The sequence below is a fragment of the Tamandua tetradactyla genome, chromosome 23, assembly GCF_023851605.1.
Source record: "Tamandua tetradactyla isolate mTamTet1 chromosome 23, mTamTet1.pri, whole genome shotgun sequence".
In the NCBI taxonomy this organism is placed as follows: domain Eukaryota; kingdom Metazoa; phylum Chordata; class Mammalia; order Pilosa; family Myrmecophagidae; genus Tamandua; species Tamandua tetradactyla.
The window spans coordinates 32,911,308-32,927,553 of NC_135349.1; the positions used below are offsets into that span (position 1 = coordinate 32,911,308).

The window sequence follows — 16,246 nt, forward strand, 5'->3', positions numbered from 1 at the left end:
GACTACACAGATTATGGAAGAAGCCAAGCCACAGCTGTGAAGGACAATTTTATGCATGGTATGAGGTCTTCACTAAGAACACCCATCAAAAGCCATTTCTGGGTCTTTCTAGGCTGGGGCTACTCAAAGGAAAGTCGCAGAACACGGGCCTCGGCGATGTTGAAAAAGAGAGGAAACCTGAAGCTTTAAATTCAGTGTAACATACAATAGTCCCATCTCATATAGGGGTTGGGTTCTAAATCAGCACACAGGATAAGAACTAGATAGAAGCAAAATTAATCTTACAACACCTTTAAATCACCAGACCACGGGCCCTGAGAAGTTTCAAAGGCAAGAATTAACTTGATACTACCTTGCATTTGGATTCTGGCCTGTCCTTCCTTAGGTATGGAGGCCAAGGTTCAGTTCAAACAGGGAAAAAAGAAAGGGGTTCATTAAAGGGATGTCTTGAGATCTCCCAGAGCTGAAATCACAATGTTATAGCAGATAATGCACAATTATCCCCTTCTCATTTTGGCAGTGGCTGGCTCTGAGGCCACTGTGCTTAGTTCTCAGACATAGCCTTTTCCCCTGCAAGGAGCCTCATGAAAAGGCCTTAAGTAACCTGCAGAGATGTACTCGTGTTTATCCAAAGAGTCTGGAGGATTAACTGAAACTGTCTAAAGATACAATCTGTGGATCTTTTCACGCATTCCCATCTGTAAGTTCTGCTATTGTATCTCACTATGAGTCTGAAGGACCTGAGTCTCTATCTGCTATTGTATCTATGAGTCTGAAGGACCTGAGTCTCTATCTCCAATCACCCTTCTGTGTCAGAGAAAGGATCTGAAGTTGAGAGAACATCTGGGATAACGTTTCTCATAGTGACCTCAGAAATTCCGGCAGACTTCCCCAGGTCCACCATCGTTCTGTCTCTAGACTGGGAAGGGCTCAGGTGTTTTGGGGGGCGGGTGCTACTGGGAGGGCTTTTGGCAAAGCCCGGAGAAACCCAGAAGGTGACATTCCAGGGACATCACACACATTACCATGGTCTGGAAGCAGGAGTGAAGCTGGGTGAGGAACGGAGGCTTCCCAGGCAAGGCCAACACCCGCTTCTCCACCATCGTGCACTCCACGTCGTCATCTTGGATCACGACATCCTTCTTTAGGATCTTCACAGCATAGAGCTCGTCCGTGCCTTTTCGTTCTGAGAGCATGACCTGGGAAAGAGAGCAAGCAAGTCAGAGCAGCCAGGCAGTTGGGGTGGGGTGGGGGTTAGTCACAGGCAGCTGAAATTCATTCAAGTCCACTTGAAGGTTTGTCTAGATGTCCTGTGCTCACTCTGAAACAATGTATGAAGTTGAACTGACCCCTCTAGGACATGTACTAATGTTCACCCAACATGACCCCATGAGGGTATCTTTGCCTGTTTGCTTCACTGATGTAACCCAAGATGCTCGATAAATATTTGTGGAATGAAGAAATGAGTGAATGACTGATAAAACTGAATTTGGGGTATTTATTCCTTTATTCACTCAGTTATTCAACACTGCTTCATTAAGAGCCTGCTAAGTACTGGGGATACAGCAATAAACAACCAGGCACATTCCCTGACCCTATATGCCATGGAGAATAATTAATTAGGGAATGATGAATGTGATATTTTAACACTCCTACTGTCCGGCAGCTTCCTCCACGCAGCTGTAACCACAACCTGGGCAAGGTAACTGAACATGCCATTATTCTCACCAGCTGCGATGATGCCAGAGGAAACAAGGACCAGCAGGTACCGCTCTGCAGACGGTTCTTATAAAGCACAGGACAGAACTACATTACAAGGAGACTTAACTTAGCCTAGGACTTCCGGGAAGGCTTCCTAGAGGAAGAAGCAATCAGACTGATGTGAGCGTTTACTGCATGCCCTTTTCAGATATTTTGCAGGTAATAGTATCAACTACCACTGCGTTTTTGAGTACAGATACCATGCCAAGCACTAAATTAGTGCATTGTACTTATTATTTCTCATTTACTGTGCATAAGATCCTAAGAGATAAACCATTACAAAACCCACTTTACAGGGAACTGAGGCTCAGGGTGGGTGAGTAATGTGCCACATCACAAATCTAGGGGTAAGGATTCAAACTCAAATCTAACAGTCTCCAAAGCCCCCCACTCTCATGCACCCTCCAGCCCCACAAAACAGCCACTTAACCAGCATTCCAGAAGAACCCTCAAGGAATTTAACTGGTTGAGGAAATAAAATGCTCACACCAGACTCGGGAAGACCAGAGAAAGCAGCCAAGACCTGGAGCCAGAGAGAGTGACACTCAGAGGGAGCTCAGAGACAGGAAGGCAGCTCAGCCCTCTGCTCAGCTCTTAGGCTAATGGAAGAGGCCAAACTGAATGCAGGCACTTAGCTTCTGAGCTGAGCCTGTCAGCCCACACAGAGGCCTATCCTGTTCTTACCTTCTCTCTCCTCACAGCATAGGATGCCATGAGCCATGAAGACCCAGAGATTTAGAACCATTTAGGAAGGAAGCTCCTGACGCACACTTCCTAAGGAATAGGACTATCTCAACCTCTTTCTTGTCAGTTCCACAGGAAAAATAATAATAGCTGATGTGCTGGTTTGAAAGGATGTATGTCCCCTAGAAAATACATGTTATAATCTAAATCCCATTTCATAAAGGAAGAATAATCCCTATTCAATACTGTATGTTTGAAACTGTAGTCAGATCATCTCCCTAGAGATGTGATTTAATCAAGAGGGATTCTTAAGCTGGGTTAGATGATGACACGTCTCCACCCATTTGGGTGGGTCTTGATAAGTTTCTGGAGTCCTACAAAAGAGGAAACATTTTGGAGAATGAAAGAGATTAGAGAGAGCAGAGCAGAACGACATAGCCACGTGAAGCAGAGTCCATCAGCCAGCAACCTTTGGAGATGAAGAAGGAAAACGCCTCCCAGGGAGCTTCATGAGACAGAAAGCCAGGAGAAGCAGCTAGCAGATGATGCCGTGTTACCATGTGCCTTTCCAGATGAGAGAGGAACCCTGACCGTGTTCACCATGTGCCTTTCCAGATGAGAGAGAAACTTTGGTCTTCATTGGCCTTCTTGAATCAAGGTATCTTTCCCTGGATGCCTTAGATTGAACATTTCTATAGACTTGTTTTAGCTGAGACACCTTCTTGGCCTTAGAACTGTAAACTAGCAAGTTATTAAATTCTCCTTTTTAAAAGCCATTCTGTTTCTGGTATATTGCATTTTGGCAGCTAGCAAACTAGAACAGCTGCAAAGCTGCACATTAATATCTGCTAGGTATTTGCTTAAACCTCACAAGGCCCCAAGAGCCTCACAGCAGGGTAGGGCTCAGAGTGATAGGAGGTGCATGCATCCTCAATTGATTTCCTATCCCTCTCTGCACTTGGCTGGTACTCACAAGCCATTTTCTCCTTCCCTAGCCCTCACCAAGGAAGAAACAATGATTCCAGGAAGCCAATGTCCTCAACTGTAAAGGTTCATATGGACACAAAGTTTTTAATGCTTTCAAATTCCAGCTGGGGCTGGGGCAAGTTCATGAGGGAAGCCGGCAGATGAGCTGACTGGAAGGTGAAGGAGAGGAGGGACTGGAAGTAGGAGGAAGAATCTTCAGTTGAGAGGATCCTAGAGCACAGAAGGAGGGACTCAGTGCTGAACTGTTCTCGCATATGGACACTCCCACAGACCATCACCATTATCAACAATGCTGAACACCTGTAAGCCTATCTCGAACAGAGAAGGAGCCTGGACCCTTCCAGTGCACATGTGGTTATGACAGGACCCCTTGGATGGAGGATGCTCAAAAGATCAGCTGGGATTTCACCATTTACCAGGGTCAGGGTTGGACATCCTCCCACTGCTTCGACTGTCCCCGTTTTACAGATGAACAAACTGAGGCTTGAAAGATCAATCTGCCTGAACGAATGTTTGCTCTGAAACTGCATGTCTGAACATGTCACTTGAATGCTTAAAGTCCTTGTCTTATTCCACTTATTCTTTCTTGTCCCTGAAACCTTCGTTTCCCACTGCCTGTGACGTCTCCCACATGCTTCCACTCTCTCACTGAGATTCAGCTTGGATGTTCTCCTAGGTAATCCACTTAGACCACCTCAGCCGCTGCCTCCTCAGGGCGCCCACACTGCTTTGCATAGATGTAAGTTCCTTTATCCTAGGGCTTCCTAAACTCCAACCATTCACATGCCTTTCCACATTTTTTTCGACCATTTAAACTGTTATTTGTGTAGTATTTTTAAAATCTAGTCACATTTATATTTAACTGAGTTTATTTGAAAAGGAAACTTTTTATCACCACTATAAATGGTGAACCAATATCACTACCCATAAATGGAAGATAAGCATAAAAATAAATAAAAGCAAAGCAGTGTTAGTAAATTCTAGCTAAATACTGTGCTGCCTGCTGAAGACGGTAAGCCAGACCCTGCATTTTCTTCTATGACAGGGAAAAAAATTGTATTAACAAACGTTAGAGAGGTATTAATGGCATATTGTCATCAAATGCAGCTTTCTCATTCAAGTAATTAGAACGACTAAAAGGAAACATAAAAAGCGAATAAACTTATCCTGATGTGAATTAATTTTGTTTATTATGTCTGTGCGCCACCTGACATAATCTCAAGTACTAACCAAAATCATCCTGCAAACCACCATTGCTTATGTGCCCCCTACCTTAGGCAACACTGTTGCATTCATAGAGAGTTTTATTTTAGTCAAGCAACAGGATGTGTGAAAATTATTTCTGCCTCACTCTGTCCTCATCTGAAGAGTTTAAGGGAAGAAGCAACCAGTAACCAGACAGCTCCCCAAACATCCTGGGAATAGCAGACAAGAACCCAAGGTTGGGAAACTCCTCTGAGGCTGGCTGGAAGCTAAGAGGACCAGAAAGACATGAAACATCAGTAATAATTTAAAACTACACCTGAATAAAATTCTAGAGCGAGGGTCAACAAACTTTGTCTGTGACGTGCCAAACCGTAAATATTCTGTTTCGCAGTACAGTCTCCGAGGCTACTATTCAACTCTGCCACTTTATCAGCAAAGCAGCCATAAACAATGAACAAATGAATGGACATAGCTATTTTCCAATAAAACTTTATTTACAAAAATAGGCAGTGGGCCAGGCACCAGTAGTTTGCAGATCCCTGTTTTAGAACATGTGTTTTGAGGAAGACCAGGAAAAACAAGAGTGATTCATCAATAGGGACTGTAGTTTAATCTGGAAATGAACTCTAGAGTGCCTTTCATTTCTTCCAATCCCTGTTATTAGAAGACCCTTACACTGGGCAAGTAATTGCCCACAGATAACTGCACAGAGGTGGACAGAGACCAAAGTTGGGCCAATCAGATTCATTCTCCTAAGAATTCGGAATTAGAATTGTTTTAGTTTGCTAAGGCTGTTGGAATGCCATACACCAGCTTTTATAAAGCGGATTTATTTAGTTACAAATTTACAGTTCCTAAAATAAAATTTATATTTTAGTTACAAATTTACAGAAGAAAGTCAGCTAGCTTTCTCTGGATTTCACTATCACATGGGAAGGTACACAGCGACATCCACTGGCCATCTCTTCTGGCTTCTGGGTTCAAACGGCTTTCCCTGGAGCGTATCCTTTCTGCACCTCCAAACGTCTGGGTCTATGTCACAGTCAGGTTCATGTGTCAACTTTGGCCAGGTGGTGGTACTTGTTTGCCTGGTTGGGCAAGTGCTGGCCTGTCTTATGCTATGAGACATTTGATAGAATTAAATCATGATCACATCGGCTACATTCACAACTGATTTCATTTGTAATCAGCCAAGGGGCGTGTCTTCTGCAATGAGCGATGCTTAATCTAATCACTGGAAACCTTTTAAGGAGGATTCAGAAGAGACAGGCTCTTTCTGCTTTGGCCGGTGAGACTCTCCTATGGAGTTCGTCCAGACCCTCCACTGGAGTTGTCAGCTTCACAGCCTACCCTGCAGCTTTTGGACTCTACGTTCCCACAGTTACGTGAGACACTTTTATAAATTTTATATTTATGAATATGTCCTGTTGATTCTGTTTTTCAAGAGAACCCTAACTAATATAGTCTGTAGAGACTCTAAGCGCTGAGCTGAGGTATACTGAGCTACCTCTCTCTTCTGATTCCTCCTTTCAAGGCTCCAACTAATTAAATTAAATGTCACTCGTTGCAGAAGGCACTCCCCTTAGCCAACTGCCGATGTAATCAGCCATAGATGAAATTCAGGCGCTGGTGATTTAAGCCCACAGCAACAGAACAACTGGGCACCATCACCTGGCCAAGTTGACACCTGAACCTAACTACTACAAGAATGACTCTGATCTGCCTAGAGTGATCATTTTCTACTGCATGCAGGAAAAGAAGAATAAAAAGATATGTTTCAAAAAAGGTCAGAGAGAGAGAGAGCAGAGGTCCTGATTTCTAATTCCTGTCTCTCATGAGACCTCTCCTGAGTTCCAATCTTTCATGAGGCTTGGCTGGTATCGGAGATTGAATTATGGACCCCAATTTAATCTGCATTCCTGTGGATGTGAACCCACTGTAAACAGGATATCTTGAAGGTTTATTTTAGTTAAGGTACAGCCCAACTGAATGAGGGTGGGCCTTAATACATATTACTGGAGTTCTTTATAAGCAGAAGAAATTCAGACAGACAGTGAGAGAAAGCCAAGGGGAAAATCTAGAAACTAGATGTCAGCAGGAACACAGAAAAGAAAGAAGACATTGCCATATGACGAGAAAGCCAAAGAACCCCAAGGATTGTCACCAGCCAGTACCAGAAGGCTACAGATTTTTCAGAGCAAGCAAGCCTTATTGATGCCTAGATTTTGGACTTCTACTAGCCTCAGAATTGTGAACCAATCAATGCCTGTCATTTAAACCAACCCACTGTGTGTTATTTGTCATAGGATCTGGGCAAACTAAGCTAGCCCGTTCCTTGGAGAAACCTCCATATCCTTCCAATAAAGTTATGATTTTAATTTATATTTGAATGGATTTCTGATTCTTTAGAGCTCTTGTAAGACAAAATTACTGTTTGGGTAGCTCAAATTCTTAGTAAGAGCTAAAATTTTGAGAAGCCAAATAGCATCAGGTCAATACCTGACATACAACAAGGTAAATTATTTATAACGGTAGCACCTTTCTCCTGCATCAGGGCCACCTGGGACACTGGTTTACAAACCAGATTCCAAACCCCCCTCTCATTCAGGAGATCTATGCTGTGGCCTGGGAGTCTGAATTTTAACAAGCACTCTCCCACCTTGATTCTCATCACCAAATTTGTTGCTCAGAGGAGCATGATGATGGTTGGGTTCCAAAATGTTCCTTTAAGTGGAAATAATCTTTTATTAATAGTCTCATGCAGTCACTTCCGTTAATACCAGCATAGAGGGTGTGGGCTGTTTGTTCAGCTGTCCCTTCCTCTCCAGGGTAAGAATTCCAAACAGACTGAAAGGATGTGTTGAAGTGACATTTGTATCCAATTGCAAGCCACATCTGTTACCCAAGAATCTTCTGGGAGAGATGTGATAAACAGCAGCGTTCCAGTGACAGTAGATGAAATGGAGGAAAGTAGCTCAGGGATTCCTGGCTGGAAAGTTTGTTGGGATAAACTTGACTGGCAAATCCAAATGGCAAAGCATGGCTGGGATCTCGCCCCTGACCATGGGACAGCATTTATAATAGTTAGAAAAGGAACTTAAAAGTCAGAAGACATGGTACATATCTACATACTGACACATACCAGCTGTATGACCTGGGGAAATTCAATGCACTTTTTTGAGCCTCAATTTCCTCATCCGTAAAATAGGGGACACCAACAATACTTAGCTTTCAGTGGTGCAAAGGGGACTTGGTGGGATGAAGTGCAGAGCACTCAACACGGTGCTTGACAAGTACTGAAAACTTAAGACAGGGTGCTTATCATCTACTTCACCTTCTCAGAGAATGATCAAGCAGATACTTGTCACACCTGCACGTAGACCAATGCCCAGTGCTCAATTAAGGAGCTTTGTCCAGAGGCAACTCTGTGTCCATCTGCTTACTAAAGTGAGAAGGCAGAGGTAGTTAGGGGCCAAACACCTTGAACCCCTCCATTTAAAAGATTAAGCCTGTCACTATTTTTAGCATCACTCTCAACTCCTCTCTCTTACATCCAATATATATACAAGTTTTATCAGCTTTTCATTAAAAATGTCAGCCAAATCCAGCTTCCTTCCTGTGTAAGCTGCCATGATCTCTAGCGTGGTCTTCTACAGTTGTCTTCTAACTAGTCCACTGGCTTCCACTCCACTTGCTCCCAATGCCCATTTACATTCTGTCCTCCACACACCCAGAAAGATGCTTTACAAACTCAAATTGGTTCACATAGTTCCACCTTTCTAAGGCCTTCTCTGTCTTCCTACTGGTGGCACTAAATCCCCGTTTTGGGACTAATGCAGTCTCTCCTACGGGACTTTGTATGAGATACCCTCAATTGTTTGCTCCCTCACCTCCAATGTCACCTCCTTGGAAGGACCTTCCCTGATCACCTTCTCCAAAGTTGCACCCCGCTCTGTCATTCCTCATCCCCTTCCCCCACTTTGGTTTTCTTCCCAGCACTTACCACACCCGACATGAGGTTAGTAACAATTTGTTTATTTTCCTCCCCCACTAGAATGTAAGTTCTGTGATGACAGATAGTTAGTCTGACCTACTCACTGTCATATTCCCAACATCTAGCACATAGCAGACACTCATCAATATTTGTTGAATAAATGAAGAGATCCAAGTAGGAAACAATTAAAACAATGAGATCTCAGTCACTGAAGATCTTTAGTATTTAGGTCTCCATATTGTTCACTTACATATGCTACATCCCACCCATATTTCAAAGAATTGGAAGAAACATTTAAAATTATATACCATTAAACAAGTGAATTTATGATATGTAAGTTACACCTCAATAAGAATTCAAAAAGATTATACATCATATAGGTAAAAACATTACATGTAAATATGTGTGTGCATATGTGTATACACACACACACACACACACTCTTCCTTTCTCAGAGATACATGGAAAAATTTTCTAAATCATATTTTGTATAAGGAAAACCATTTCTTTTGAGACAAAAACTAAACTTACTCTAGAACTTAGGTCTAAAGGAAATGCCTTGCATAGATCTCAGGACACTCAGTGCTATCACAGATTTTGTTCTTAGTAAGATCCCACAACAGGGTCAGAGAATGAGGGGAGGGAGGGGAGACAAAACAACAAGCATTTTCAGAGCCTACAAGTTTGAATAATAGACAGGGATTGGTACAAGATTCTAACTGGATGAGCTCAGATGCTGCGTCTAAAACAGAGAGACATTTGGGGGTCATGGGGGTCCCCAATCACTAACTTGGGAGAAGGAGATCAGGAGGGTTAGTGGGCTGCCATGGGCTTGGGGGAGGGAGCCAAGCAGGTGTGGACGCGGTGGGTCTCCTCTCACCCCCACCATAACAGGGTGCAGGCTTATTCATAAGACTGCGTGCAGGACTGGGGTATTCATCTGTTACTAGATATGCATTTTCTATTTTAGGATCCCACCTCTGTGAGGTACCCTGGCTCTCTGGCACTGTCCCCAGCTTGGGTTCTACCCAGTCCCCCTAAAGACCTGCAAAGGTTAGACAACAGACAAGCTCATCTCTACGTTTTAAGGCAAATAACATCTCCTCCTCCCCCCCAACCTTTCCTGAGGTTTGCCTTTCCTGCTTGAGCTAAGCTGCTGTTTTTCCAGGCTGTACATTAGGATTCCCTTGGGACCTCTTAGAAGCTACTGCCTGGGCCACACTCCAGACTAATTAAATCAGAATTTTCTAAATACTTGGGGCCTTCTTAAGCCAGGCCTGGCCCTCATTGGGGGAGGATGTAAGGATGAGCTAGCAAGAGGTCATCAGGATGATGGTGTAATTGGGGTATAGGGCATTGGCTAAACCCCATCCAGTTGCTTGAATTTCAAAGGCATTCACCTACTCAGAAAGAGGTCTTTGAGGGAAACCTGGGTGCTGCCTATTTGCAAAATAAAGGTTAGCTTCAGCATCCTCCCCTTTACAACATGGTTGGTATCCTGACAATCCCTTTGATGTAAGAATGAGGTTCAGTTCATATATATCTGGAAGTTCATATCTAATAAGAACTGCAAAATCATAGTTGGTATACGTTCAGATTCAGGAATCATGATATCAAAGCCTGACTATCATGTGCTTGCTGTGCATGCTTCAGCAAATTACTCAACCTCTCTGGGCCTCAGTTCCCACAACCATAAAAACAGCTTCATGGTAGCTCCTCTTTCGCAGGATTGCTGTGTGATTAAGTAACATAATGGAGGTAAAGTTCAATGCCACCACTCAGCAAGCCTTGACTATTAAATTGAAGGCTTGATTTCAGAGAATGAGGAGGATGTTTCAGCTGCTTATGTGGAGTCATGGGATTCTCAATCACATTCTTCATGTGAGAGAAAGGGAAGAGAGAAAGGGAAAAGCAAGAACGTGAACCAGAGCAACTGGCCAATGTTTCTGTGAAATTTACATCCCAGGAGATGCTTGTGCAAAGCCCAAATAAAAGGCAAGGTCACAGCATCTGCGCTTAGCGGTGGGGCTGGGCACGACCCCCCAGGGAGAGACCATGAGGACCCTCCCACAGGGAGCTGCTTGTTCAGGAGCAGACAGACTTCCCTGCCAAAGCAGCAAACCATCTGTCAAGCTCTAAAATTCCACGGATGGGGGGAAGGGAGTATTGACTGTTTTCTTGGCCCCCACAGAATCCGTATTTTCTGGCACGCAGACTTGCCAGAGCCTTCTCTCAGACTGGGCCAGAATGAAGGGCTGAGGGGCTTATGCAACCCCATCCTGGAGAACCTGAGGCCTGGAGTGAGGTGGGAGCCATTCCACCCAGGGGCTCTTACAGCCTCTTGGTCAAGAGCACGCCTCCTGGGTTAAATTCCAGTCCAACCATCTACCAGCTATATGCTTTCGAGCAAGTTATGTAATCTCTCAGGGCGTCACGTTTCTCATTTGTAAAATGTGTACAAACACACCTGTGTGTGTGTGTGTTTGTTTATGCTGTAATTATTAAGAACAAGTTCACAATAGGGAAGTGGATCCCCAGGAATTAGAGGGGGATGGAGACCATCATTCATCCAGGAAACATTTACTGTTTGCCACACTCAAGCTCTAGGGATATAAAGATGAAAGGGATATAGTCCCTGACTTCAAGGATCTTACAGTTTACGGCAAAGAAAGAAAGTTAATTATAAGACAGCAAGGATTTGTAAGAGTAGAGATATACCTTGATGCACAATAGGAGCAAACCATCCCAGCCTGGAATGATCACAGAAGGTTGCTGAGAAAATGCTCCTTCAGCTGTGGTTAGGATTCCTTCGAAAATGTCACTATGTCAAGCAGAGGCTAGATTTCTTCTTTTAATAATGAGGCCACCACAATATACCCAATCTAGGATGCAAACCAGAAGCCCTAGGAAAGGATTCTAAGGATCAGCCTTTTTTGAAAGTTCTCCAGGTAAAGGGCTTGAGACTGAGAATGACAGTGTCCCCCATTCACCAGGAATTCCAGTTATTACCAACATATGGAGAGAGTTGTCAGAATGAATAAACTCCAGGTGACTGCTCACCTGGCCTTGGACTATCTTGAAGGCATCTCAGTCCAGACAAGGCAGTTACCCTCTTTCATCCTACCTCAGGTGTTCTGAACAATCAGTTCCTTGCAAGCCCTAAGAACAACTAACTCTGCAGCCTGCCACACTTCATCTCTGCCTAAAATGTAAGTCCTTCCTTTCCTGGGTTCTCATTCCCAAATGCTCTGAGATATCCCCTTGACCAAACTTCCACTTCTCCCCTCTATCCATTTCACTGTGTCCTCTGGAACTCCATACATGTACAACCAACATGCATACTGCATTGGTTTGAAAGGATGTATGTTTCCTAAAAAAGCCATGTTTTAATCTAAATCCCATTTCATAAAGGCAGAATAATCCCTATTCAATACTGTATGTTTGAAACTGTAATCAGATCATCTCCCTGGAGACATGATTTAATCAAGAGTGGTTGTTAAACTGGATTAGGTGACGACATGTCTCCACCCATTTGGGTGGGTCTTGATAAGTTTCTGGAGTCCTATAAAAGAGGAAACATTTTGGAGAATAAGAGATTCGGAGAGAGCAGAGAATGCTGCAGCACCACAAAACAGAGAGTCCACGGGTCAGAGACCTTTGGAGATGAAAAAGCAAAACGCCTCCCGGGGAGCTTCATGAAACCAGAAGTCAGGAGAGAAAGCTAGCAGATGACACCATATTCGCCATGTGCCATGTTCGCCATGTGCCCTTCCAGCTGAGAGAGAAGCCCTGACTGTGTTCGCCACGTACCTTCTCACTTGAGAGAGAAACCCTGAACTTCATCGACCTTCTTGAACCAAGGTATCTTTCCCTGGATGGATGCCTTTGATTGGACATTTCTATAGACTTGTTTTAACTGGGACATTTCCTCGGCCTTAGAACTGTAAACTAGCAACTCATTAAATTCCCCTTTTCAAAAGCCATTCCGTTTCTGGTATATTGCACTCTGGCAGCCAGCAAATTAGAACACAGACGTCCCCAAACTCTTACCTGAACATCCCTAGCTCCCTCTGTGCTTTAGCTAAATTTGGGCTCCCTTCTTGATGACGTTCAATTTCATCTGCCCCTCTGAGACTGCTCTTCCTTCTCTCGTGTCTGTCAACTGCAGCTAATAGCAGACCATTACTTTCCTCTACTCCAACATTTAGAAAGAAACAAACTTCTCCTTCAAGAAGGTGTATGCCATCTGACTAGTTTTACCTCATTGATGCCATCTCCAGATCACGCCTTCTACCCATTCATGTAAGATTTCCCATGATCCTTTGGGAAGTCTACTGTAAAAATTGAGTCCAAAGGTGGAAAGGGAGAAGGAACTAGAGTGGAGAGGACAAGAGTAAGAAAATTCAACAACTAGTTACAAAGTAAAATTTGGCCAAGCTACATGATAGATTGGATGTGGACAAGAGTCCATCAATTCATAGGACCATAATGATGACTAAATGATGTGAAGAATGTTAAGAGCTTAACAACAGCAATAATTAACACATTGTGTTCACCATAATTGTTGTTGGATTCTTTACTTTTGAGGCTCTCCCAACTTTTACCTTTCACCAGGCATGAAGATGTTCTAACATATTCTAGGTTATCTTAAAGGCCCTAATTCTGATTCTCCAAAATGTATTCTTATTCAAACTTTGGATGAAATTTTCTAAGTATATAGTACACACATATGTGTGTATTTAAATTTTATATTTGACAGTGGTCATGGTAGTATAATAAGAAGTCAAGTGGTCTGGGGGAATTAGATGCATTTGCTTCTAGGTATAAACTAGAAGTTAGCAGTCCAGAAATGATTTTGGGCTTCCACCAACTTGTTTTGGAGAAGGCAGCTAGGCAAACTTTGCTAACTGAAGAAGTACTTCAGGATAAATTGAAAAGTGGTAAAGTGAGGGGAAAGATGCTAATTGGGAATTAATAGTATAGGAATGTACTTGGATACAGTCCTCAAGTTAGCTAGGCTAAAATGGGAGCAGCGATATTCAATGTGCAGACCAACTCAGATGATACAATTTGATTATTCTATAGTTTATTACATATTGTTTTCTGTATTAAAAAAATCTCTGCACAGATAATAAAGGCATGTGTGATCTGTGCTAGAGAAAATCTTATTTTTCGGATCAGGTTGGCAGGTACCATTAAGATTTATACATTTTATTAAAGAAACAAACAAAAAGGAGTTATAACTTCTTAAATGATGCCAAGTCACAAAGACCTAAGCTGAATTTTTGCCTGCTAGCAGAGAAGTGTGAAATGAAGTTCAGAACGGAGGGAGGTACATTTAGCGAAGTCCTCACTGGCTCCCGTGGACTTGCTATTGTTAAGCAAATGTCACTAAAGCCATTGAAGGAATGACTCAGGGTGGCTGTTGGGAAGAGGGAGAGGGAAGGAGAGTTAAACCTGAAACACCTAACCCCTATGTGTTTTAAATGAAGACATGTAATGCATGTTTTATTGGGTTGCAACAAGAAATGTGAAGGAACTACTGGGCTGTGTCACCTCCAATTACTGAAATCAACAGAATTTACATGATAGAATTGATATGTATGCATTCTAATTATTGATATGTTCTTTTGAGCTAAAATAAACATTGGTGACATGTAAGCTTAGTCAAATTTCTTTGAATCATATGTCACATTTGACAAAGTTAGACGGTTAAATAAAAGCAGATTTAATCTGTTTTTTAGACTGTTCCTGGGAAAACAAACCAATAATTGATGCCATTTGCCAAAGAAAATGAAATAAAGCCCTTAAGGGTCTGTTATCCATTTCAACAATTAGGTTGTACAAGAAAGCACATTTCTCTCTAATCTGATCTGCCTGTGAGCACAAGCTCCCTTTGTTGGTGGGCTTACATACAACAGCTAAAAAATAATGGGGTTTCTTCACAACAGTTGTGTAGGATGTTTGAGTGTGAGAGAAGCTATGTAGCAAAGTAGGTATGAGTTCAGGAGCCATATTACTACATGACTCTGCAAGTTTCTCATCTTTCTGAGCCTCCTTTTCTTCATCTGTAGAATGGAGATAATAATATCACTGACCTCAGAACATCGTTGCAAGGATGAAACAGGCACTGCATGTAAAACATTAAGATGAGTTTCCAATGTGGAAAAAATATTATCACTCTCTGCAGTAGTTTTCAGTAATGTGAAAGTGGAAGGGGTGGGTGACATTGAAAAAACTATGGCATATTAACCATGCATAGTCATGCATCCAAAATATTTAGCTATGGGTGTTGAATGATTATAGTCTGCAAGTTTTATTATGTTTGTTTAGGAAAGATTGTGGGTTATGGTGTTACTAGTTAGGGATTCATTCTAACAGGATTATGAATTTTTGAAATAGCACATAAAGAAGCAGTTAAAATGGGTGTGCAGAGGGTGGGAGAAACTATGACAGCACAAAAATTGAACCAATGTCTGTGAATTATCACCAGAGACAAGCAGAGTTGCCCTCTTAATGGGTGCTATCTGCTCTTCAATGGGAGAACTTGATTTAATTTTGTGGTATTTTCCCAGTGTCTGGCACTATTTAAAAGAATATACAAACTTCAGGGAATTCCTACCATGGCCTGCGTGCCAGACAGCCAGGTCATTTTCTTCTTTCTTTTAGAGAAACTGCCCATACTGACTTTTCAAAGACTCTGTTCCTCTCATCCTTCTTAATGGGTGGATGGAAAAGTGATCCTTGGCTATAGCTAATAGGTTGATGTGGACTCCAGAGCCACACCGGCCCAATCAGCTTCTCTTTCCTGGGGTTTCTAATTCTAGCATAATCTAGATTAGGGAATTAGACGTTGAAAATTGAGAAGCCACGTGAAGCTGAGAGAAGGGGTGCTGACCAGAGAGAGAAGCAGAGATGACAGGTTTGGGGCTCCCAAGACAGAGATGCTGGGTGTTGAGTGCATGGAAGCTTTCTGGCTGCACCTCCAGCCTTTGGGTGTTGTGAGATACACAGAAACATACTGCGTCTTTCCAAAAAATACTCTCTTTGCTCACTCTGGCTTGAAAATCTACTTGTAGTAGGGTGGAGGCTAATAAAACAAATCACTGATATTTTATTTTCCTTGATTTAATCAACTTTATTGGGGAAAATGGATCTCATACTTTCTTGTTCTGTCATTGACTTTTCTGAGGAGTGAATGCAGCAGGTATAGAAAGAGAGGCAGTCACTTCATTGAGGAGAAAACTAGAAGAACTGGAAAAGCAGAAGGGCCTTGCAACAATTTGGGAGATGAGTTGGCAAAAACAGGCTGCAATCAGAACTGCATATGAATGTTTGGGGGCTGGGAGGAAAATGCCGTAATTGGGAAAGAAACAGAGAGAAGGCAGGAATCCAAGATCAGACAGCAAATGTCAAAAGGTTCTCTGCAAGAGGATTAAGGGAATAGGTAGCAAAGACTATGAAATATCTGCGAACCACATGATAAAGGAACTCGCCATATGGTGTAGGAAGATAGTAGAGCAGGTTTAAGTAGAGGGAAGTGCTTTGGTCTGTGTAATTGCATAACCACATCTAATGTATGTATGTGTGTGTGTGTGTGAATCCATATCACTA

General features: G+C 42.7%; 1 protein-coding gene across 7 annotated transcripts in view; it reads right to left on the reverse strand.

The window, feature by feature from the left end:
- The window catches only part of PRKCB (protein kinase C beta), a 388,768-nt gene that overhangs the window by 60,019 nt on the left and 312,503 nt on the right, over window positions 1-16,246 (reverse strand). For all 7 annotated transcript variants that reach the window (XM_077141522.1, XM_077141519.1, XM_077141520.1 and 4 more), the window contains one exon: window positions 1,026-1,199. In XM_077141522.1, the coding sequence (XP_076997637.1) occupies window positions 1,026-1,199 (174 nt within the window). The remainder of the gene's footprint in view (window positions 1-1,025; window positions 1,200-16,246) is intronic.